This window comes from Calliphora vicina, chromosome 4, assembly GCF_958450345.1.
Source record: "Calliphora vicina chromosome 4, idCalVici1.1, whole genome shotgun sequence".
Classification (NCBI taxonomy): Eukaryota; Metazoa; Arthropoda; class Insecta; order Diptera; family Calliphoridae; genus Calliphora; species Calliphora vicina.
Window position 1 is genome coordinate 112394921 of NC_088783.1, and position 25117 is coordinate 112420037.

Here is a 25117-nt window from a genome sequence, read left to right on the forward strand (position 1 = left end):
GAGCAAACCCTAATTTTTCTTCAAATTCTAATAAATAGTTTTGTGTCATCCTGTTGTATTGTACAATCATTCCTGTTGATGACACATTTGACAGCTACAAAAACCTTACGTAAACATAGACGCTACGTTTAAACTGTGTACCTTTGATTAGCAAAGCTAAATATGTATTCTATCGTAAACGTAAGATTGAGTTTCATTGTAATCAGCTACAATTATAATTAACCTGACAAATATTTATCATAACAATAAAGGACGTTTATTGTCAAGGCAATGTTGTCTGAACAATAACACTAACCCTATGTCTCCACGTAGCAATATTTATTGCTGCAATTGTTAAATTTGATTGCGTCAATGAAATTTGCAAGTGTAGACCGCAAATTGCCATATGTAGCAATCCATTGCGCAATGATTGCTCTACTGATTGTCTGAGCAATTACTGACATTAATGTAAAATTTCTTCTTTCTATGATTCGGTGCGATTAATTTATTAAAGAACCAAAAGTAAAAAAAACAAAGAAATTAGTGGAAAAAAATCATTCAATACAAAATATAAGCAAAATAAACCACAGTTTTTCATAGAACTTCTCGCTTTGAAAATTTTGTATTTTTGACGAAAGTTTTCTCCACCTAAAGCAATCAACAATCACTCTGCTGTTGTTCTGCCGACGTTATTGCTTGAGTTTAGCAATAAAAATTGCTATGTGGAGACCTAGGGTAACAATTTTGTCTTAACGAAACAATAATGCTAATAAATGGTGACTATATCTGATACTTTTTTTATCTTGACAACCATTTTGACGTTTATCATGACAAAAATGTGTCAGGTTTAGACATTTGGTTAGATTTAGTTTGTTGTTTATGAAAATATCAATGTACTATTTTTAAAAAGCTATGTTTTCATATAATTATATATGATATTATTAATTTAAGATATAACTTTCATAAAAAATAATTTAAAAAATAGAAACATAAAAATCTTTACTCTGTTACTGTTTTGTGACATGTTATACTATTGTGTTCCCCTTGTTTAACACTAATTTAAATCTAAACTAATTTTTTCCGCTATACTGTCGGCATCATCTCTCCTATTCTATCAATGTTAATCTAATTTGAGAGGCTGTATTACAAAAACAATTACATGAAGAAAACTATTTAAAAATACAACCCAAAATGTAACTGAACATTACGATACGTTACGTAACTTTACGTTTAGTACAGTCTTTCGTTTGTGTGACAGCAATAACAAATTGTTGTTATTAATCCAAGTATGGCAACATTAATTGGAATTTTGTCGCTTAGAGTATACATATGGCGATTTTTCGGACGCAAAATTCCAACATTTTGAAGAAATAAATATAAATAAAGTGTGGTACAATATTCAAAATAAACAGCGTCGAAAATGAGCGGGTTTCTTCCCAGAGATTTGATCAATGAAGTCAAAATTAGACCAGGCATTTACAATAAAGATGTGCTGGAGCATCCTACCCGCGACCACAAACGTCAGCTGTGGCTAGAGGTGGCAGAACGTCTAACGCCAGCCGAAGACTGGGAAACCTTTACTGATGTAGAGAAAGAAGTCAGGAGTAAGTATTTGTTTAAACTTATTACCATAAATTTGTATTTTTATTGATTTATGTATTCTATTTTTAGTGGGTGAAATAGCCACCAAATGGAAAAACTTAAAAGATCATTTCTATCGTGAGATTAAGCTGGAGGAAGCCGGCGAAGCTCATAAAAAACGTAAATACATTTACTATGACGATATGGAATTTGTAAGGCCATTTGTAGGCTACAAATTGCCACCCATGAACAAACGCCAGAAGATCAACAACAACAACAATACCAACAATAACAATAATGACTCCATGGAGTCCACACAGGAATTTTTGACCAATGAAACAGACATTGATATGGAGGCTTTTCTAAATGACACCGATACTGTCCAAGAGGATGATATAAAATTTGTACCTGACAGCAGCACAGTACAGGAGGAGCGTGCCAAAACGAAACGTGTCATAAAGCCCACATTTAAGGTGGTGCAAAATAAACCTTCCTCCAGCTCTGCCGCCACCAATCGTTTACAAAAAGAAGCTATTATCAAGAATTTTAATGTTTTAAAGAAAACCGATAGCCCTTCCAACTCCACCTTTAAAATACGTGATGGTGACATTACATTTTGCCTCTCGCTAGTGCCCACTTTACGTAAATTGGACGACAGCCGGAAACTAAGCGCCAAAATAGAAATTCTCAAAGTTCTACGCTGTTATGTGGATACCAATGAACGGCGCAATTTCAACAATCAATCGCATGCGTCTAATTTGGACAACACCACCAGTAGCCAGTGTGATGACATTGAAGAGGATGATATGGACGAGGAACATTTAGAGGAGTACGAAGACAGTGTTAATATTAAACAGGAGAGACGTGATGATCCTTTAAATGGTGGTGGTGGTGGCAGTGGTAATACCAAAATCTGGTGGACCTAACCTTTGCAGGGTGAGATGTGAGACAAATGAAAACAAGAAATGTTTAATAATGACAAACATTTTAGTTAAGATTACGTTTATTTAGTATATTAAAACGAAAGAATAATAAAAATTTGCCATTAAAAAGGAAATATAAAAATCCTCAAGGATTTGTTAAAATTATTAAGAAATTAAAAGAAAAAAAATTATTGAATTATCCAAAACGAAAAATATTTCGATGTACAAATTTACTGCATTTACAAACGAATACTATTTCTTAAATAGTTTGGTGTCACATGTCTCTAGTTCTAATCTATGGTGTGAAATCGGAGACTCTCATGTCAAAGACCTAACTCAGTTGTCAAAAACCATAGAGCCCAATCTTTATATAATTCTTCTGTACGTGTGTTAGTAACTAAACTCCTCCTTAACGGCTGGGCCGATTTCGATGAAATTTGTTGTGTGTGTTTGAGTAGGTCCCTGGATGGTTTAGATTCGCAATTGACCTATATAGGAACAATGGGAATGGCACCTCCCATACAAAGTAAAAATTTATTATTGCATATGTGGAGTACTATTATAGTGGGAGTCTTCAAACTTTGTGCTATGGCAGAACAACGTTTGCCGGGACAGCTAGTTGTGTATAAAAAATCCTCGGGTTTTTTTTTTCTCTATTCCCATTGACTTTCAAAAGGAAAAATGGGAAAAGGCAACAAAAACCTCCCGCAGAACTACTATAAAAACTATTGACGTTTTTGTTTTTAAATAGTTTTGACAACTGAGTTAGGTCTTTGAAAGGCGAGTTTTCTATCTATGTGTATTTAACGATGGTTCAAAATATCATTTTGATGCTTTTGAATTAATTTGTATTACATTTCTGGCCTAAATTGGTTAAATTACTTACCATTTGTTATCTGGACTTGATTTTGCTAGAATAGAAAACGTCTTTGGTTAAAAAATTACTTTTGAAATCAATGGAATTCATCACACCTTTTCAAAACGCGTTCGTTTTGATATCGATCGATTTACTGCATTCGATATCGAGTGAAATTTATCAAAATTTTCTTATTTGTGATTATGGCATTCGATAATATAGCAAGAAATTTAGTATATTTTATTATAATTTCGATATCGGAATAATTTTTTTTGATACTATAGCTCATTCCTGTATTATCCAGCCAGGTTTTACGCTGGTTTTAATAGAAACATCTTGCCGTATTTAAAATTGCAATATATTTAGTTCTTTTCCTGATTAATTCTGTGTCTTTTCAGACTAGATTCTGCAAATTTTACTAGCACTGAATAAAAAATGGAAATTCCATCATTTTACAATTTTAATTCAGAAAAGGAAAATTTCAAATTAGATTGTATATAAACCACTATTATTATTATATAATATTCCTTTAAGATCATACAATTTCAATTTGATTAATTTTTAATGGCCGAATTTTTTTTGCTGTTCCTTGATTTGAGTGAAAACAATTATATCCAGAAAATCTATGGATATAATGGAATCATTCAATTAGCAAAGAATTTGGCCATCGCAACGAATCTGAATATTGTAATTTTAACTTTAAGAAGACAAAAATTTCCACAAAAATATTCCGGGGAAAATTTTTCCACTTAGGAACCCTAGTCACATGTCCTTTGATATTTTTATAAACATAAGTTTAATTTGAAAGATTTTACAATATGTTGCTGTGCTCCTCCAGTCTTTGTCTCTTTGTAGCGAACTTACAAATCAAACGATTTTAAAAATTCATAGAATTAACAAATCTTCTATAGTCCTCAAATATATTTCGAACTAGTTGACCGGCCCGGCTTCGCCCGGTAGCATTTACTAATGTTAGTTCTTAAAGTTTCTCCAACCCACATAAACCTGCCTTTATTTGCAAATAAAATATCTAAATTTGAACTGCATACTTTAGGGAGCTTTTTTTATTACAGTTAACTGGACCCAAAAAAGAAAAAAATCCGAGTTTTAAACGGAATTTTTGAATTTTTTTTCTTTACAAACCATCTCCTGAAAATTTCGAATCGAATAAAAAAAAATTATGCCAAATCGCTCCAGCCGTTCTCACGTGATGCCATTACCTTTTCAAAACGCTGGTTTATTTCCTTTAAATAAACCGGATACCTTTGATTGCAAATAAAAGCCGTTTAGTAGTTTAAAAATTGTAACAACTCATTATTTATTTAAAATGTACAACAACCACAGAATTAAATAGCCACTCAATCTTTTTAAACACATTTATAAATTCTCAGAAATACAGACACAATTTATAATGTACACGAATTTACATGAAAAACACAACACACTTTAAGGCACTCAGTTGATGTTTATTCGAAAGGCTTCTCTGATAAACTCTGCAACCTCTGCCACTATTTATAACACTGCCATCTGCACTCGAATATTCTAGATCTTACTAATATATACGCCATCTGTGGTGTACTTTCTACAATGTTCTTTAACTGAATATTTGAATTCGAATACAGCGTTGCCAAATTACAGTTTGCTATTACAGCACTGTTATTTGAAAGCATTATGCTACTTTTAAATCAGCACTTTAAATCGTTATATTTGAATTCAAGTACAATTTCGAAACAATATAGATAAGAAAAATTAGTTTTTAAACAAACAATACTTAACTTTCTATAAAATTATGTTCTTTTCTACTCATTCACAATTGGTTTATAGTCTATTAATTTGTTTCTAAATCTGTTACTTTGCAATAATTCAGAACATACTTATTTTAACCTTAATTAACCTTCATTAAATCAATGAATTTGTACTTACTCCACCGTAATGGGGAGGGTATATTGCGTTATATACTATATAGGGTATAGTGCTGATGTTTTTAACTTAAAATATACAAATCTGCTTAGGATCATTTTCTGAAATAGCAAAAGATGTGAAGCTTCATCGACACACTGTTTCAAATGCCATTAAACAGTATAAGGAAGACTTGAACATTGAAAGAAAACCTTTATCGGGAAGAAAACTGGAACAACACCGAAATATTAGAAAAACAGCTCGTAAAAATAAATGCTCTGATTCTTTATTGTGCCGAGCTAAAGCTAATGCTTGGTTGAAGTCGTATTAAGTTCCATATCACAATGCGTAAGGAATTTAGAAGCAAAAGAATGACCAAAAAAAATTTAGGTCAAATTTTATAAAAAAAAAAATACACCTGTTGTGTGATGGCTTAAACTTATGTATTGGCAGACTTTTCACAACTTCCGGCTGAACATTTGTATGTGGCTGATGGATGAGGTTATGTTGCGAACAAAAAAAAACAAACAAAACTTCCCTAGATGTTTCTTGTGTGGCAAACCATTTGCAGTTGTGGCAAAAGAAGCCAATAATTTGTGACTTCAGGCAAGATAAATACAGAAATATATTTTAACACAGCACAGAGTAGCTTCATATTTCAGGCCCGATTTGGCATATTGCCACTATGGAAAAAGGCCCTTGAGTGGATTCAAACAATAAAACAATAATAGCAATTTTGTACCACGGGAGGCAAATTCACCTGTGCAAAAGTAATGGGCTCTTGTAAAAAAAAAATACAGGAAAGGTATCCCAGGACATGTCCGATTTTAAGCGTAAGTAAACCACCTCATCCAAAAAGGTAACGGAAGCAACTATAAAATCATTAATGGGAGGATTTCTGAAAAAAGTGGATAATGTTTTTGAATTTGTACAATATTTAAATAAATTTACGTATTTTTGAGAATTTCTATATTGAATGGTTTAAGTTTTATTTAACTTAATACTTTCATGATCATAATCACCCCTATCGCGAATTAATATTTCTCCATGTTGTGGGATTTTTAGATGGAATTTTGTAAACAATAAACGGAATTTCACGATAGCAATTTTCCCTTCGAGTGAAATGGATATTTCATGGGAACAAAATTTCACATGATTATTTTTTATGAAACTTTTTATAAAAAGTCCCCTTTTTAATTCTAATAAAATTTCATCTCCTCTGTTCTGTAATAGGAAACCGGGTAGCCTTTTCATTTTCACATATTTTGGTGTTTCTGAATCGAATCCACATGATTATACTCAATCGTGCAATTTTTCGTTTTAGAAACTACTCTGATTTCACACCATTTACTTGTCTAGTAATTTAATAATTCTCTTAGTTTTTGTTATAAATAAATGCAATGTATTTTTAATATTTATTTTATTATTTTTTTTTCTGAATATTTCTTAATTGTTTTTCACTTCTTCAACATTATTAATGTATGTATTATGTATTTAAATTATAAGTTTCACATAAGATTTTGGATTGTATTTCTGCTTAATATGTTTAATTAAATGTTTATAATATATGGTATTTTAAATTGTTTATAATTATGGTAATTATTAATAAATAAGTCTTAAAATGTATTGTATATTAAAAAAAAGAAAAAAAACATATTGAAATGAAGTTAAAACTCAGCTGTAATGTTTAAAACAAAAATAAATTATCAAATTATTTTTGCCAAAACTTTCTAAAAGAGTTTTAATTCTTTTTTTTCAATATTTAATTATTTTTTTTTAATGCAAAAATTACTTATTTTATGAAAATACTATAAAATTGTTTAAAATTATCATAAATATTTAGTTATGTTTTTTTTAAATTTTATATATTTTTAAATTTTTAAAAAAGTACTAAATTAAATTAAATTTTTTTTTTATAAATTTTAAACAAAAAAAAAATTAAATCTTTTTTTTTAAAATTAAAAACAAAGAAATCTCAAAAAAATTACAAAAAAATTAACATTTATAATGAAATAATTTCTTAATTATAAATTTATTAATTTATAAAAAAATTAAAACAAATTTTTAAGAAAAATTAAAGGGATTCAAGGTTTTCGCAAAACGTAAAATGATTTCTCAAATTTTAAGGAATTTATATTGTTTTTTTATAAAAGAAACAAAAATACTCAAAAATATTTAAAAAATTACACTTTTAAAAGTTTTCATAAGCAATTTTCATTCAAGGCTGCCTAAAAGCATAACTTTAATTTTAAGCCCTAAAGTATGCTTTACTTTTGTGTTTAAACTTTTTATTATCGTTTTGCCGCTGAATCCCTTTTTAATACAAACAACATCATCTATCTGTCTTTACAGAAAAAAGTTACTTTTTAAACTAAAATTCTTAAAACAAATACATAGAATTTTTACTTTTATATAACTGCTAGGATAAACACTCACAAAAAAACAGCACGCACGCCTGCGCTTGCCTTACTAAATCTATGATGCTATTGTTATATTATTATATGTTTAAATATAAATAGTAAAGAAAATCACAATAATTTCGAATTTAAATTTTTTTGTCCAAAATTGTTTGTTCTCAATTTTCTTCAGTACAATAAATCGGTTTTCTGTGTTCCTTCACTGTAGGCCATATTGAGATCATCATCAGCTGGTTTTATATATTGCAAACTATCTGGCTCGTCATCATCTGCAGCAGCTCGTTGTTTAGTTGGCTTTTTCTCAACATCATCATAATCATCACATATTAGACCACCTGAAATGCCTACAATACTGCCATTACCACCACCATCACCTAAATCATTAGCGCCAAAACAAATACCATTCAAAAGTGTACCACTACCATTTGCTGTTGTTTCTGTGGGTGAGGAGGAAGAATCATTGCTCAGTAGTGAGGGTGCTCGTGTTACGCCCAATTGAAACAGTCTATCAATGGGTGCTTTTAGAGGCGTGTAGAAACCAAGTGGTGCTGAACCTAGAAAAATATGTTTGGTGAAATTTAGCAATTGGTTTTGAATAAAAGAACTTTTTTTTTTTGTTTTCATTAAGATAAAGATAGTTTTTGTTTTTACTACTAGTTATTACAAACTACAATACTTTTGCCAAATAATAGTAAGGAAAATAAAAAGCTTTTTTTATTTTGGATATTGTAAACAATTTCAACATAAACCAGTGCATTAAAAATAAGTAAATTTATAAAAAAAAATAAAATTAAAGAAATTTAAAAAAAAAATATTTAAAGGAAGTGTTTGTTTTTGAATTTGTATGTATAAAATATGTTATTTTTTATTTATTAGCTTAAATTTATATAAATTAAATCAAATTCAGTTAAATTTATTGGCGTTATTTTATTTAGTGATGTTTGTCTTCTCCCTGTAGCTTCATTAGCCAAGTAGCAGCAAATCTTTTAAGTATTTTCTTTTAATTATTAAAATTTCTTTGTTTCAAACTTAAAATTGCCTAGAATTAAGTATTATTAAGCAGTTTATTTATTAAATTTCCTAAAATGTTACACTTTTCTAAGAAAATTTACTTTTCTTCTTCTTTTTTTAAATTGGCATTCAGTATATATTGATAGCCATTTAACAACAAGAAGCCTTGCCTTTTAATTATTAAAATTTATTGCTTTTAAACATAAAATTACCTAGAATTTCTAATTATTATGCAATTTAAATTCTATTATTTATTAAATTCCCTAAAAATTTCACTTTTGTATGAAATTTACTTTTCTTCTTTTCTACAAATTGGCATTCAGTATAAATTGATGTCCTTCAGGGATGGAAAATGGAATTTTTTTTTGGTTAGCAAAACAAATAAAAGTTGAAAGACTGGCATTTAATTTAACTTTAGCGTATTAAAAAAACAATTTTTACTTTATAATATTGAAAAAATATGTTTATAATTATGTGGAATGTTTTAGCAAATGTTAATGTAGAAATTGCCTACAAAATTTGTACAACTATTATAAAATCAGAGGGCATACAACTGATACAATATAAACCAGCGGGAAAAGGATGCAGTTAAAAGGTCTTCCTAGCTATCCGCATTGCGAAATGGTTTATATTTTATAGAATGTCTACATAGGAACTTCTAATTGAAGGTCTGCTGAAGTTAGGGAAAGTTTCTTAATCATAAAATTGACAAAGAATGGATGAGAGTAGTTTAAAAACTACTTCACGCGAACTTCATAATCAGCCCAATTATGAATAAAAATTCCCCGTGAGTTTTTCCCCTTTTCTCATTTTTCCTATTCAAATTCAATGGGAAAAAACTCCCGGGGAACAAACTCCTGCGGAATTGTTTATTCATAATTGGGCTGAATATAAAATTGTATAATAAACTATATTTTATTATACCTAGAAGGACGTTATATAGGAATAATTGCAAAACCAATCATGCTTGAATTTTTTAAATAAAGGTTTGTTTTAGTATTTTGCAATGGAATTTTGAATGTGTAAGACATTTTTTAGAAGGAGAAACAAAGTCTATCCAGAACATCTTCTGCGAGAAGGTAGAGTGTAATGATGAGTATCACATATTTTAGAATGTCTAAATATGTTTTTTAAAAGGCATATAGAAGGAGGCCCAAAATAAAGAAAAGCTCGCGCGTTCGTATTCACTCGTTTACGAATGGTCTTGGCAGCTATCGCCCAGCGAGAAACCGTCTTATTTCTAAAAAAAACCTGGTCGAGACAGAAATGGAATACTGTTGAATCCAAATACAACATTTATAAGACGGCCGAAGGGAAAGACACTGGACGTCAAGTATATTCGTGACGAAAAGGCGCAAAACAGGCCAAACATTCTTACAAAGTTGTCACACGAAACCCATTTTGCGGAAAGCTTTCTCATACCCAAATGATCATTCAAAATTGAAACCACTGAGCAATGTGAGATGCCTATGGCTTGCACAATCTCAGGCACTTATCTCCGATCAGCCAACAATATATCGTAAATTTTTCCAATTGTTTCGGCTGTAGCAAAGTAAATTAATAAAGTAGACTCAGTAGAACAGCTGACTATTTTTTTTACTTTGGTCTGAACTGTCAATTCATTTGTGGTTGTTGTGGCGAAAAATACAACAAGCCCAAAAGCAAAAACAACAACAGGCAACTTTGACAGCTCAGACCTTAAACCAAAAACAAAATTGCTTGTGGTTTTTGTAAATGTTGTATTTGTTGTAGTAGTGTCGCTACTTTATTAATTTACTTTGGGCTGTAGAGACCTCAATTGGGTGTCCAGATCTTTCGGCATCTTCCGTGCATTAGTAAACCATTTTTTTTACCATTGAAATTGATGGTGCAGAGTTCCCATAGTATTTATCAGGCTGCCAATGGCGCAGCTTGTTCAAATTTTGACAGAAGTCAACTGACAGATGCCTATTGACAGGAGCAGTGTTGTCCTTTCAGTTAAGAGGCGAGATATTCAAAAAGTCAAAGACTTATTGACCTCGTATAGACAAATTAAAAATAGAAAATATCTGGAAGCCTAGGCTAGAGCTTTAATAAAAAAAATCCTGGTATTTTTATATTTTAGTTAAAAATTTTCACAAAAAGTTACTTTTTTTTTAATAATTCAATTTTATATTTTAAACAAATTTGTAAATTTCATTATTATTTTACACTTCTTTTAAATATGTTTTCTTTTTTTTCAAGGTTTTAATAAAAATTTAAATAATAATTTATTGAAATATGGTATGTTTTTTGTTTCAAAAATAAATAAATTAATAAATAAAAATACAAACAAATTAGTAAATAATAAAACATTGATTGATATGGAAATAAATTTGAAAAATAAATGTTAGTTACCTTAAATATGGATTATGTATTTTTGGATTTTTATAGTATTTTAATGAAAATGTTTTATTTTTTTTAAGGAAATCTACATTATTATGATTTTTCTGCTGTGTTTTTTTTCGTAATTTGTTAAACAAATATGTAACTTATAAATTAATTTTTTAATGAATAAATACAAATATATATAAATAAATTTAAAACAAATAAATTGAGCAAAATTTTTTTTATAATTTTTAGATAAAAAATAAACATGATTTGTTACAAATAAAAAAAATTAAAAAAAAACACTCTTATACCACTATTTTTTAGAGAGAAGAGTAGAACTGCTGGGTTAAACTACTTTTTGGCCGGGATTTTTTTTGGTTTTTGTATGTTTGTATGTTTTATTTTGAATGTAGTTATTGATTTTGGCATTTGAATTTTGTTCAGTGTATATATTGTTTATTTTCATTTTTGTATGAAGGGGGGAAGGAGTAATGATTTTGCTTTAGGCACACTAGCATCGTTTTCTTTTTATTATATTTGTTTTTGCTTATGACAATTAAACAAATTTTGTTTTGTATATTTGTTTAGATTTTGGTTGTAGAGTTGGATGTTTTTAAATAACATCTGGAAAAAAATCAAGAATAAAAAAAAGAAAATAAAAATTAAGACAAATTATTTTAAAGCTGGGATTTTTTTGTTTGATTTGTTTTTTTAAATAATTGTTTTATTAAGGGGACAAACACACATAGAAGACATTTACATTTTTATTTTGTTTAATGTTTAATCACAAATGAATGAAAGTTTGCATTTTAGCGGGAAAATAACGAAATTTTGAAAATGTTTTTGTTTGATAGTTGCCAATTGAATATATCTAGAGTTTTTCTAAAACAAAACAACAAAATTGCTTAATTAATTAAGCAAATTTTTAATATACTACTAATTAAAGTTAAAAACTTTTAGCCACAATTTTTTTCATAAAAATGTTTTATGTATAAATGATTTTTTTAACTTAGCAAAACAACTAAAATTTACAACATACAATAACGAAAATAAAAAAAACAGAAAAAAATAACCTGGAAATTTTCTTCAAGCTGTAAACAGCTGCTTCACTAACAAACATAAATATTCGATTAAAAACACAATATTTTAAACCTAATTTGATCAAAATTATTAATAATTTAGTAGTTCCAAAGAATTTCTTACAAATAAATCACAAACAAGCGATTTCCTATGCAAATTTCTATATTAGCGGTATTTTAACCTAAACAATTGGCATCATTTATTAAATACAACTCTGTAAGCCAGACATGGAAATGTTGATATGTTTTACTTTTTTTCAATACAAAAGGGTCTTCCAATTTGGATTTTCTAACTTTGACCTTATTGTTAAAGCTACATCTGTCGAATTGGCTGTAATTTATTCTGTTTGTTTTGTCAAATCACCATGGACTAATATTGAGTTCAAAAAACACATGGAAATGATAAAATTGATTTATCAAAATGGGTATTCAGTTCAGGCAACGTAGCGCATGCTTCGACAAGTTTAATGTCGTTTTACATAGAGGATTATTCGCATTGTGGTGGATAAATTTGTGTCCACTGGTTCAGTAAACAATGAGCCAACACTCGAACGACCACGAAACGCAAGAGCTGTCAAAAATATCGCCGCTGCCCATGAAAGTGTACAGGAGAATCCGAGGCAGTCCATTTCGCGGACCACAACTTGGAGAATTTCAACTGAACCAGGAGCTGAAGGTAAACGACCATTTGAATGGGCCCTTAAGCTGATGGAAACTGACTTTAATTTTCATTAAAAAAATCATCTTTTAAACTGAACCAGTAAGCGACCATAGACAACGACGTGTGTTCTTTGAATGGGCCATGACCCTAATTTTCATTAAAAACAATTTTCTTCAGCGATGAGGCCCATTTCTATATAAATGGGTACGTCAACAAACAAAATTGTCGAATTTGGGACGATAGCAATCCATATGAGATCCAAGAGCGCCCAATTCATCCCGACAAAGTCACTATTGTGGCTCTATGAGCCACACAGCTCATGTCTCATTGGACATTCTGCACGAGCGATTTGAGAACATTGACATCTCACGTGCTGATGATGTGAACTGGCCAACGAAATTGTGCGATTTGACCCCGTTACACTTTTTCTTGTAAGGTTTTCTTAATTAGCAGGTCTATGCGAAAAAACCACAGCCCATAATCTATGTCATCGGTAAAATTCTGCCTGATTTATTCGCCTCATAATAATCGGTAGCATCGATAGGCCTTTCAAACGAATTAAAACTGTCAATGATATCTCACACACACTTTGTTTTATTTAAATTTAAAGATATCGCTTAATGACATACCCTTTAGATCATTGGTACGCAAATAGAGGCATTAAATTTGTGTGCATGAATGGGTAAACAAGAAAATATCAGCAACAACATCAAGCAACTGATTGAAATATTTGTATTTTTACTCTCTATTACTCTCTATTGTTTACATTGGGGTTGTGTAAGTGTAAATTGACGAAAATCATCGTAATCTGAACAATATGAACGCCTACAAATGCTTTAGATGCTGCTAATGAAGCGGAATTTTTAGGTAAAAGAGAAGTTACCTGTGTAAAACAATATTTTCTATCGAAAATCTTGTGTATAACAGTATTTTCTAAAGAAAATTGTGTGTTTAACAGTATTTTCCATAGAAAATCTTGCGTATAAAAGTATTTTTAATAAAAAATCTTGTTTACAACAATATTTTCTATGGAAAATCTTGTGTATAACAGTATTTTCGATATCAAATCTTGTTTAAAACAGTATTTTCTAAAGAAAATCTTGCTTATAACAGTATTTTCTATAGAAAATCTTTTGTATAACAGTATTTTCTATAGAAAATCTTTTGTATAACAGTATTTTCTATAGAAAATCTTGTGTATAACGGTATTTTCTATAGAAAATCTTGTGTATAACAGTATTTTTCATAGCAAATCTTGTGTATAACAGTATTTTTCATAGCAAATCTTGTTTAAAACAGTATTTTCTGTAGAAAATCTTGTGTATAACAGTATTTTCTAAAGAAAATCTTGTGTATAACAGTATTTTCTATAGAAAATATTGTGTATTACAGAATTTCTAAAGTAAATATTGTGTATAACAGTATTTTCTATAGAAAATATTGTGTATAACAGTATTTTTCATAGAAAATCTTGTGTATAACAGTATTTTCCATAGAAAATCTTGTGTATAACAGTATTTTCTAAAGAAAATCTTGTGTATAACAGTATTTTCTAAAGAAAATCTTGTGTATAACAGTATTTTCTATAGAAAATATTGTGTATTACAGAATTTCTAAAGTAAATCTTGTGTATAACAGTATTTTCTATAGAAAATATTATGTATAACAGTATTTTTCATAGAAAATCTTGTGTATAACAGTATTTTCCATAGAAAATCTTGTGTATAACAGTATTTTCTAAAGAAAATCTACTGTATAACAGTATTTTCTAAAGAAAATCTTGTGTATAACAGTATTTGCTATAGAAATTCTTGCGTATAACAGTATTTTCCATAGAAAATCTTATGTATAACAGTATTTTTATATAGAAAATCTTGTGTATAACAGTATTTTCTATAGAAAATCGTGTGTATAACAGTATTTTCTATAGAAAATCTTATATATAACAGCATTTTTCATAGAAAATCTTGTGTATAACAGTATTTTCTATAGAAAATATTGTGTATTACAGAATTTCTAAAGTAAATCTTGTGTATAACAGTATTTTCTATAGAAAATATTATGTATAACAGTATTTTTCATAGAAAATCTTGTGTATAACAGTATTTTCCATAGAAAATCTTGTGTATAACAGTATTTTCTAAAGAAAATCTACTGTATAACAGTATTTTCTAAAGAAAATCTTGTGTATAACAGTATTTGCTATAGAAATTCTTGCGTATAACAGTATTTTCCATAGAAAATCTTGTGTATAACAGTATTTTTATATAGAAAATCTTGTGTATAACAGTATTTTCTATAGAAAATCGTGTGTATAACAGTATTTTCTATAGAAAATCTTATATATAACAGCATTTTTCATAGAAAATCTTGTGTATAACAGTATTTTCTATAGAAAATTTTGCGTATAACAGTAATTTTTATAGAAAATCTTGTGTACAACAGCATTTTCTATAGAAAAATTTGTCTATAACAGAATTTCTATAAAAAATCTTGTGTATAACAGTATTTTCTATAGAAAATATTGCTTATAACAGTATTTTCTATAGAAAATCTTGTGTATAACAGTATTTTTAATAGAAACTCTTGTGTATAACAATATTTTCTATGGGAAATCTTATGTATAAGAGTATTTTCTAAAGTAAATCGTGTGTATAACAGTTTTTTCTATAGAAAATATTGTATATAACAGTATTTTTCATAGAAAATCTTGTGTATAACAGTATTTTTATAGAGAATTTTGTGTATAACAGTATTTTCCATAGCAAATCTTGTGTATAACAGTATTTTCTATAGAAAATCTTGTGTATAACAGTAGTTTCTGTAGAAAATCTTGTGCATAACAGTATTTTCTAAAGAAAATTTTTTGTATAACAGTATTTTCTAAAGAAAATCTTATATTTTGTATAGAAAATCTTGTGTATAACAATAGTTTATATAGAAAATCTTGTCTATAACAGTATTACAAAGAGTTTTGCATATTAAATTTTGTTCAACACTAATTTTTGGAAAATTTATTTTTAAAATTGTTGTATAAATTCTTTAGTATACAAACACATGTCTTGTTTTACTATAATAATTAAATAAATTTATTATAAAGCCCTTCGTTTTGGGAGAGGAAGGGGATTAAATAAGCTAACAATATAAAATTCCAAGCATACTTTTTAGCTACAAACTAAACCAACACCTTAATGTTATTATTATTATTACATTAAACCCCTACAAATATTTTAAACTATAATTCAAATATGAAAATACTCGTAAAAATAATAAAAAAAAAATCCTAAAAAATATAATTTTTAATACATACATAGTAAAAATGGAGTAATAGTAGTAGAAGTAGTAGGTGGTGGTGATGGTTGGTAGTAGAAGTAGTAGTAGTAGAAGAGGTACACACAAAGAAAAACACTTTAAGAGATAGAGTTGACAGTAGTAGTAGAAGAAGTATAAGTAGTTATTCAAACATAATACAGCGTATTGCCAGGTATACGTCTACGCACTGGTGAAGGAGCATTATTATTGGTAGAAGAAGCTTTAAAACAAGTGGAGGAAGTAGTTGTAGTGGAGGAGCTAGTGGTACAAGTAGTAGTAGTAGAAGTCATAGTGTTGGTGGTTGTTGCTGTTCTTGCATTAACAAATAAACGTCGTGGTAAAACTTTTGGAGGATTATTTACGACGTTTGCTAGTTTTTTCAAAGGTGGAGCTGGAGTAACAATTGTGGCTTTTTGATTTTGTTGATATTTTGCTGTGTCAGCACACGATTTATTGGTGGTACGTAAAGAAGAGAGAGAAGAACAAGAAGAAGAAGAAGTAGCAGAATTTGTATAAGAAATATTTGTTGGTTGTTGTTGTAAATTATTCAAAGCCACCACCTTGGTTGAAAAATTAGTAGGAGTATTAATGGTTGTAGTAATAGTAGTAGAACAATCTATAGTTGTTTTATTAAAGTCCTTAACCGTAAGTGTTGTTGTTGTGGTTGTTGTTGGTGTTGTTGTGGGTGTAATATTAAATTGTGGGTTTTGTTTAACATAGTTTGTTTGCAAAAAATGTGGGGATGAAGAGTTAAAGGAATTGGAAGCATATAAGTTAGGACTAACAGTATTTTCATTCCTTAGGGAATTAGCATGGACATTTAAGTATTGGGAAGAAGATTCATTGCATGGCTCTAATTTTAAAGCACAAGAATTTTCATTTAAAACAGAATTATCAGATAATTTGGATGAATCCAAGGAGTTTAAGGAGGAATTAGTAGAATCTAAAGAATTAATATTATTTTCATTAAAATTATGAAATTTATTAGCAGAATTTTCAGAGCTTATTTCAAGGTTATCTGGAACTTTTGAACTTTTAGAAAAAATTTTAGAATTTTCATTAAAATTATGAAATTTATTAGCAGAATCTGGCATTTTTAAAGGATTTTCAGGAATTTTGGAAGAGTTTAAAGAGAATTTCTTTAAATTAAAACTAAATTCGTTAGAATTAACATTTCTTTTCAAATCTTTTTCATTATTAAAAGATTTCGAGCAAAATTTTGTAGAATTAACCTTAAATCTTAAAGAATCGCTAGAAGAGAAACTATTAGAGCTTAAAGTCTCCAATTTAAGGTTTGGATTGTTGACATTCTCAGCAATTGATTCTGTGGAAGGAAAACTTCTACCACTTAAAGTTTCCATTATGGTGTTGGGATTAAAGTTATTTCCAGTTTCCAATTTAAGGTTGGGATTGTCATTTGAATTTGTTAGATTCTCCTTTAGCATAGAATTAGTAACAAATTCATGGGAATTATTAGAATGTTTTGAAGCATCTGCTGTCTGGTTAGAGTAAAAGCCTGGTAATGACAAGTTTTCTACGTTTGGAGTAGAAAATCCAGGCAAGTTTCCAGCAATAAAGGAGGAGTTTGATATTTCAGTGGTGGCTGTAGTAACTGAGGAAATTTCATCATTTGCTTTAGAATTTACAGAGAAATTAAATAAATTTCCTGAATCTGGGGAACTATGGGGAAGTTTTGAAGTATTATCAGCGAATTTCGGAGAGTTAGTAGCAAATGTTTTAGAATTGTTAGATATTTGAGAGGATTCAAGAGATTCTGAAGAAGTTTTATTGTTTGCAATAGAATTTCCTGTTAAACAAAACAAATTTCCCATTTCCTGGGTATTATTGGGAAATTTTGAGGTATTTTCAGGGAATTTTCGAAATTTTGAAGCAGATGTTTTAGAATTGTTAGATATTTGAGGGGACTCTAGAGATTCTAAAGAATTTTTATAGTTTGCAATAGAATTTCCCGTTTCTGGGTTATTATCGGGAAATTTTGAGGTATTTTCAGGGAATTTCCAAGAGTTAGAAGCAAATGTTTTAGAATTGTTAGATATTTGAGGGGATTGTAGAGATTCTAAAGAAGTTTCAGTGTTTGAAATATCATAGGAAGATTTATCTTGGAATTTGGAAAAGTTATCAGGGTTTGTCGTAGAAGTATTTGCAATTTCTATAGATTCCTGATGAAGAGAATTAGAAACTTCACTAAAATTTTCTTTTTTGTAAGAATTTTCAGAAAATTTTATAGAATTAGTTGGTTTCAAGTTATTTCTACTGAAACTCTCCACTTTTGTGGCCACATTTCTAGTGCCAGCATTAAAACTGCCATATTTTTTCAAACTATTTGATGTATTTGGTATATTTTCCTCAATAGATTTTGTAAAAAGTGTAGAAATATGATCTGAAGTTATTACAATTGGAGAGTTCATAAATTTACTGCCAGCATCTGTAAAAACTGTAGCAGGGTTGTCAAAAAAAGTAGTAGATTCTTGAATTTTTGGAGAAATTGCAGATTTAGTTTTATAATTTGAGGTATTAACGGAAAATACCGAAACCGAGCTGGATTTAAAGGGTATTGTTTCAAATTGTGAAGTTTCAGCTGCTAAACTAGAGGAATTTTGAGGTAAAAAAGAAATTTCTTTTGGGGTATCATCAGGTACCTCTAAAGAATTTAGATTAAGCAAGGATTTAGATAAAATAGGATGATTTTGATGTCCAGAAGCTAAAGTAGATTCCTCTTGAGACTCGTCCTTATCCACTAAAGTGGTGGCCTCATAAATGCCTTTACATGTTTGGAGACTGTTGGTAAAATAACTATCCGAAGTCTGGGGTTTTAAATTCAGTGATTTTTCTGATATGAGGACAGCTGTTTCCTCTAAATTTTCATTAAGTTGGGATAAATTTACACACTCAACTGTTAAATGAGTTTTATTACTGGAATCTTTTAAGGGACTTAGGGGAATTCCGGAATTCTCTTTTACAACCTCAATTTCCCTTGAATTTTGAACCAAATTTTCTTGTAAATCTTTATTTTCCTCTTTGTCCATTAAATTTTCCTTGATTACTTCTGGATGTATAACCTCCTCCTGCTTTGTTTCCTCTTTCACCAGTTTCCCATTAACATCCCCCACATTATCATAATAATCAAATGAATAGGAATTTTCCGTAGGTGAATACCATTCTCCTGCATTACCGCCTTTCATCTTCATTTTGCCAGTTTTGGCAAATATTTTGCAATTAAGTTCGGGCCTTTTGTCGGGTAAACTTAACGATCTTTTGACCGGTGAAGGCGGCTGCTTATTGTTTGAGGTTTTCTCACTGAATGTTTCATAAAATCTTAAAGAGTTTTTAAATGATTTAGAGGCATTTTTATAAAACATTTTCGATTTACGAAAGCTAGCATAAGTGGAGACATTATGCGTGGCCATACTAGTCAAGGTTAAAATCTTTTCCGTGGTTTTGGTGCGCAAAGTTTTGGTTTTTTTTGCAGGTTTTTTAGCCAAAGATTCTGGGTTAGATTCATTGGTTTTGTTAGGCTTTGAAGACCATTTGGATTGTAAAGTATTGCAGGCTGAAATGTAATTAGTTTCCTCAATGCTGGGTGAGTCCTCCTCGGAACTGGATTTATCTAGACTTTGTAAACAGTATTCGGTTTTAGATTTCTTTAGGGTTAATAACTTATTAAAATCGTACTGTGAATCAGAATTAAGACCCTCTTCTAATATTTCAGAAGCCTTTAAGTCTTTGGGGTTAGTTTCCTCGGCGTCTTCCAAAGCCTCTAAAGAATCCATAGACATTTGCAAATACTTATTTAAGTTGTTCAAATCACTGTTAATTTCATTAGTTGAACAGTCTTCCTTTAATTTATTATGTTCTTTATATTTGGCAGAAGTTTCAACAGATTTTGTTTTTGAGATGTTTTCAAAACTATTTTCCTCGGATTTCAATACATTTTGGAAATCTTTATGAGAAACTCCAATTGAGGACTCTAAAATGTCAACAGAATTTTGAGGTGGCTTCTCTATATTATCATTCGATTTGGTTAAATCTATATTATCTAGAGATTTTGAATAATTTCCACAAACTTTAACCCCTAAATCAATGTTATCCATCGATTTAGATCTCAACTCCTCCAAATTCTCTCTTAACCTTAAACTGTTTGAAGATTTTGATTCAGAATTTATCATGCCATCCGGAATTTCCAGATTTTTATTGTAAATATCTCCCGTTTTAATATTTCTATATAAAGAATAATCTATAAAATCCGAAAAATTCTCATTTGAAAAGCCTGACTCCTTTAAGCTTAATTTTGAAGTATTATTCCACAAATTATCTTGAGATTTGGATTTCAAAGAAAAATCAGTTTGTTTGTTTTTATTTGTTAAATTTTCTGTAATTTTTAATGAATACTCTTTCAAGTTATCAGCTGTAACGGATAAACTTAAAGAATCTTGTGAGTTACAATGATTTAAATTCTCCATAGACTTAAATTCCCTGCAATGCAAATTCTCGTTAACTTTAGTATCACAATCTAAGGAATAATATGTATTTGAGGTTAAACTTAAGCTTTTTCTAGACTTTATACCAGCTGAACATAGAATATCAATAGATTTATTAAGATTTTCTAAGACTTTAGATAAATTTTCTTGCAAATTTGCATCAAAATCTTTAGCTTGCTGGGCAATTTCAGGGGAATTTAATAAATTTTCTTTGGTGCCTAACTTTTCTAAAGATTTTGTTGGCTGTTGTTGGGAAATTGAGGTCAAATTATCTGTGAGATCTTTAAAATTTGTCTCCACATTTTTCGGTTTCTCCAGATTTATGTTTTCTAAAGATATTGTTGTAAAATTTTCCTGTAAATCTTTGGTTTTCTCCAGATTTATGCTTGAGTTTAATAAATTTCCTTTGCTGGTTAAATTTTCCAAAGATTTTGTTAGTTTTTTTGACATATTCGATAAATCAGCTGTTAAATTTTGTGTTCTATAACTTAAATTTATAGAATCCTTGAGAGATTCCTCAAAACTTTGATTTTTCTGGGAATTCAAAGGAAAATTTAACAAATTTTCTAAAGATTTTGTTTGTTGTTTTGTTATATTTGTCAAATCATCTGTTGAATTTTGTGTTTTCGAATTTAAATTGAAACTATTGTGGGTTTTCTTTAAAGAATTGCCCAAAATATTTATTTCATTTGCCTGGTCCAAAGATTTTTTAGCAATTTCTGTTGTTTTAATTGATTTAAGTCTTAATTTTGTAAAATCTTCACAGTTTTTTGCAAAATCTTGTGGATTTTGCTGGGTTTTTGCGCTCACTGTATTCAGTGCTGCCAAATTTGCTAAGTCATTGTTTACTTTACAATCCAGGGATGTCACATGCTTTAAATGTGTAGAGTAGGCCAAGGCTGGGAAATTGTCATTGTTTTTTGAATTTGTTTCTTTTTTTGTTATTTTTTGGGATTTTAAGGCATTTTTAACATTTAAACCGTCAATTGTTGTCAAATTTTCTAATTGTTTGATTTTCAAAGTATTTTTTGTTATTTGATTTGAATTTTTTATTAATTCTTTGTTTTCATCCATATTTTTTGTTTTATTATTAGAATTATCCAACTTTTCTTTGTTATTATTTGGATGTTTTAAATAAACTTCTGTTTTATTGTCAAGTTTTGTTAATGATTTTAAATTTTCCAAGGATTTTGTTTCTTGTTTTACAATGTTTCCGGTTAATTCTACATAATTTTGCTGTAAACTAAAATTTTCATCCGATTTACATAAATTTTCTTTAAATTTTAAACTTTCTTTTGAATTGTCTACTAAATTATTAAGCGATTGGCTTAGATCTTTACATTCTGCTTTTATTTCAAAAAAAGATTTAAGGTCTGATAAGTTTTTGGAATTACAGGGTGTTTTTAAAGTTTTATCACTAGCCAGGGGTGTTGGAGGAGTAGTGAAAGCATTTTTAGAGAACTGGGAAAGTTTATCTTTTGAATTTACTTCGGCTGGAAATAATAGAGAAGTTGCCCTAGTTGCAGAAGTTTGAGAACGTGTACGATTTTCCAAATTCCTTAAAGAATTTGAACGTGAAACAGTGTTAGAGTTTGAAAAAGTTGTAAAGGTTTTATGAAATTCATTAGAACGCGAACGTTGTACGGGATTCTTAACTGGTGGCGACAAACTGGAAGGCTCTTGCAGAAAGCAAGCATATTGAGGTTTACTTAAGACTCTGGGAGTTTTGCGTTCTTTGGGCTCCTCATCTTTACGCTGTGACTGCTGGGTTTCCGCTGTCATTACAGTTTCCTTCATGTCTTGTTTGGTTTCTGCGGATTTTTGTGAATTTCTGGGCAAATTTTTGGAATTTAAAAGTTTTCCTGCTGCAGCTGGGCTGTTCAGTTGAAACCGTTTCACCGGTAGTGGAGGCTTTTGTAGGCTCTGTTGCTGGCCCAGCGGTAGTTTTAGATCTTTTCTTAATTTCTTCTGGTCTGTGGTGGGCGGTTCTTGGTCGTGTTGTATCATTGTGGCCGCTGTTGCAGCTGTGGTTAATGTCATACCCTTCTGTAAATCTGGGTAATCTGTAAAAATTGATTTGAGTATTTGTATTTTTGTTGATTCAACTTGAATTTGTATTTGATTTAATTTCTTTTAATAAATTCTTCCTGTTTATATGGGTTGTTGGAAAATGGGACTGAATGTACAACATTGATTACCGGGTGGGAAGTTGGTTGTTGATTTGTTTTGAGAATTGAAAAGTGCATTGGTGACCCTTGTATGTGATTAGCTGAAAAAAATGTAATAATGCTTGAAAATTGAGGTGAATGGGGGAAATGTAAAACAGGACCCCAAAGAATAATAAAAAAACGAATTCCAGAGATAACTCAATGTGGTGTGGTGAAATTTGTTAATAATTTTGTAAATATCTTTGATGTTTAAGTGAAATTAAACAAAATTAAGTTTTTTTAATGAATTCAATTATATTTGCCTTCAATGTTTTCTGTTTTTAGTCTTTCTCCACTTTCTTCATTTAGCTAAAATCTTTAAATATAGTTCCAGTCAAATTTCAACAATTTTTAAATGTCTTGCGGTCCTAAAAATGTATGATTCTAATGGCTATCATTAAGCTTTGCTTTTTAAATTGAAAGTATCAATCAAATTTGTTTGTTGTTTCGTTATATTTGTCAAATCATCTGTCACATTTGGTGTTTTCGAATTTAAATTAAAACTATTGTGGGATTTGTTTGAAAATTTCCTAAAATATCTAATTCATTTGCATTGTTTAAAGATTTTCTGGCAATTTCTATTGTTTTAATTGATTAAATTGTTAATTTTGTAAAATCTTCACAGTTTTTTGCAAAATCTTGTTGATTTTGCTGGATTCTTGCGCTCACTGTAGCCAGTGCTGCCAAATTTGCTGCATCATTGTTTACCTCACAATCAAGGGATGCCACCCATACGTTTTAAATGTGTAGAGAATGTCAAGGCTGGGTAATACTCATTGTTTTTTGAATTTATTTTTTTTTAGTTATTTTGTTTGAATTTTTGGGATTCTAAACCCTTTAAATCTTTTAAACCGGCCATTTTCCTCAAAATCTTTACTTTTCTTCGAATTTGAGCAAGAATTTTATAAATTTCTGATACGTTTGAAGCGAGCATTCGGCGAAAAACACCCAGAATATTCCATCGTGACAACGCTCGGCCACTTTATAAAATACCTGTTAAAACTATTTATAATGAAGTGGTTGGGAAGTTTTGTCCCACCTTCCTTATAGTCCAGACCTTGCCCCGTCCGATTACTATTTGTTTCGATCGATGCAGAACGCTCTCTCTGGGATACGCTTCACTTTATAACAGAGTATCCGAAATTGGCATAATTCGAAATTGGCATAATTCGTTTTTGGCTTCTCCTACTGAGGAAGTGATTTAGGGGTTAAAAAGCGAGCAGAGAAGTAATTCAGGAGTATCAATTTAGATCCTGTTGTAAACATTTGAAAAATTCCACATAATCGTTTAGTTTTCAGTTAAATTTGGAGATTTTCGTTATTATTTGTGGAATTTTTAAAAAGTGCTGCCAAATTTGCTCAGGATTTGTTTACTTCTTTGTCTAGGGTTGCCATACTTGACTTTGTTGTTGCTGTTGCTTAATTTTTATGTTTTTTTAAATCTTTTTTATTAAAATTATCTGAAATGTTTGAAGAATTGATATTTTCGGAAATGCGGATTTAAATTCGGCCTAAAATTACTTATATTCGTTTAAATTTCTGTATTTTATAGTTAAATTTATAAAAATCCGTGAGATTTTCATTATAATTTGTGAAATTTATAAAAAGTGCTGCCAAATTTGCACATGATTTGTTTATTTCATTGTCTAGGGTTACCACACTTGAAATAATAACAGAGGTTGTAAATTAACTGTAAATTGTTTAATTTTTTAGTTAAATTGGCTGAATTTTCAAAAGATTGATAAAAGAACTTGCGGCAACATTTTATTTTTAGTTTTTTATTACTGTTACAGAATTTTCTGAATTATCCTTTAAAATTTGCAGTTTTTTTGAAAGATCACTAGAAAAACTCCCTGTTATTGTGGTAAACTAAATGTTTTCTAAATTAGTTTTTGCTTTTAACAATATAACACTTTATCAAATTATCATTTCTGTTAGTTTTTTTACGAAATCAGTTTTTTTTTAAATTAAAAAGACTGGGATTAAAATGCCACTGATAACATAATAACTTAAATGTTTAAATGTTATATGATTTTAAAAATTCAATAAAAATAAATCATAATGAACGACGTTATATGATGATTTTGAAAAATTATTGTATGAAGAAAAAACATAACCTAAAACTAGCACAGTGTTACTTTGACAGTTGGCACCACTAATGCCAATGGTGTCAACAATTTCAATAAAGGCCGAGGGGGAGGGAGGACGATTGTTAATACACACGACATTTAAAGAAGGGTATTTTTTGTAAACGAACCTGTCACTCAACTGTTGAAACAATTTGCTAAATGCCGTTGAACACGTTTTCTTTAAATGTCTAAGAGATTTTTTACAGTGTGAACAC

At 29.5% G+C, this 25117-nt stretch overlaps 2 protein-coding genes across 3 annotated transcripts in view; one reads left to right on the forward strand and one right to left on the reverse strand.

Annotated features, from left to right (window-relative positions):
- Window positions 1–1281: 1281 nt before the first annotated feature.
- LOC135956822 (peroxisomal ATPase PEX6-like) lies at window positions 1282–2625 on the forward strand. Its single transcript, XM_065507415.1, has 2 exons — window positions 1282–1583; window positions 1651–2625. The coding sequence occupies exons 1-2, from the start codon at window positions 1400–1402 to the stop codon at window positions 2484–2486; spliced, it is 1020 nt and encodes a 339-aa protein (XP_065363487.1). The 5' UTR covers window positions 1282–1399; the 3' UTR covers window positions 2487–2625.
- Window positions 2626–7577: 4952 nt separating this feature from the next.
- The window catches only part of bif (bifocal), an 89336-nt gene continuing 71796 nt past the window's right edge, over window positions 7578–25117 (reverse strand). The window contains exon 5 of one of the 2 annotated variants that reach the window (XM_065508637.1): window positions 7578–8209. In XM_065508637.1, coding sequence (XP_065364709.1) covers window positions 7824–8209 — 386 coding nt within the window. In that variant the 3' untranslated portion in view covers window positions 7578–7823. Of the gene's footprint in view, window positions 8210–11467; window positions 11640–25117 lie in introns of those variants that run through there. The other variant, XM_065508638.1, reaches the window with a different exon arrangement.

What these genes read in the sequence shown, in the direction of transcription:
- LOC135956822 (XM_065507415.1), top strand. Translation starts at nt 1,400, where the DNA reads ATGAGCGGGTTTCTTCCCAGAGATTTGATCAATGAAGTCAAAATTAGA. An exon ending in TGTAGAGAAAGAAGTCAGGA is followed by an intron (nt 1,584 to 1,650) that starts GTAAGTATTTGT and finishes TTCTATTTTTAG; the next exon opens with TGGGTGAAATAGCCACCAAA.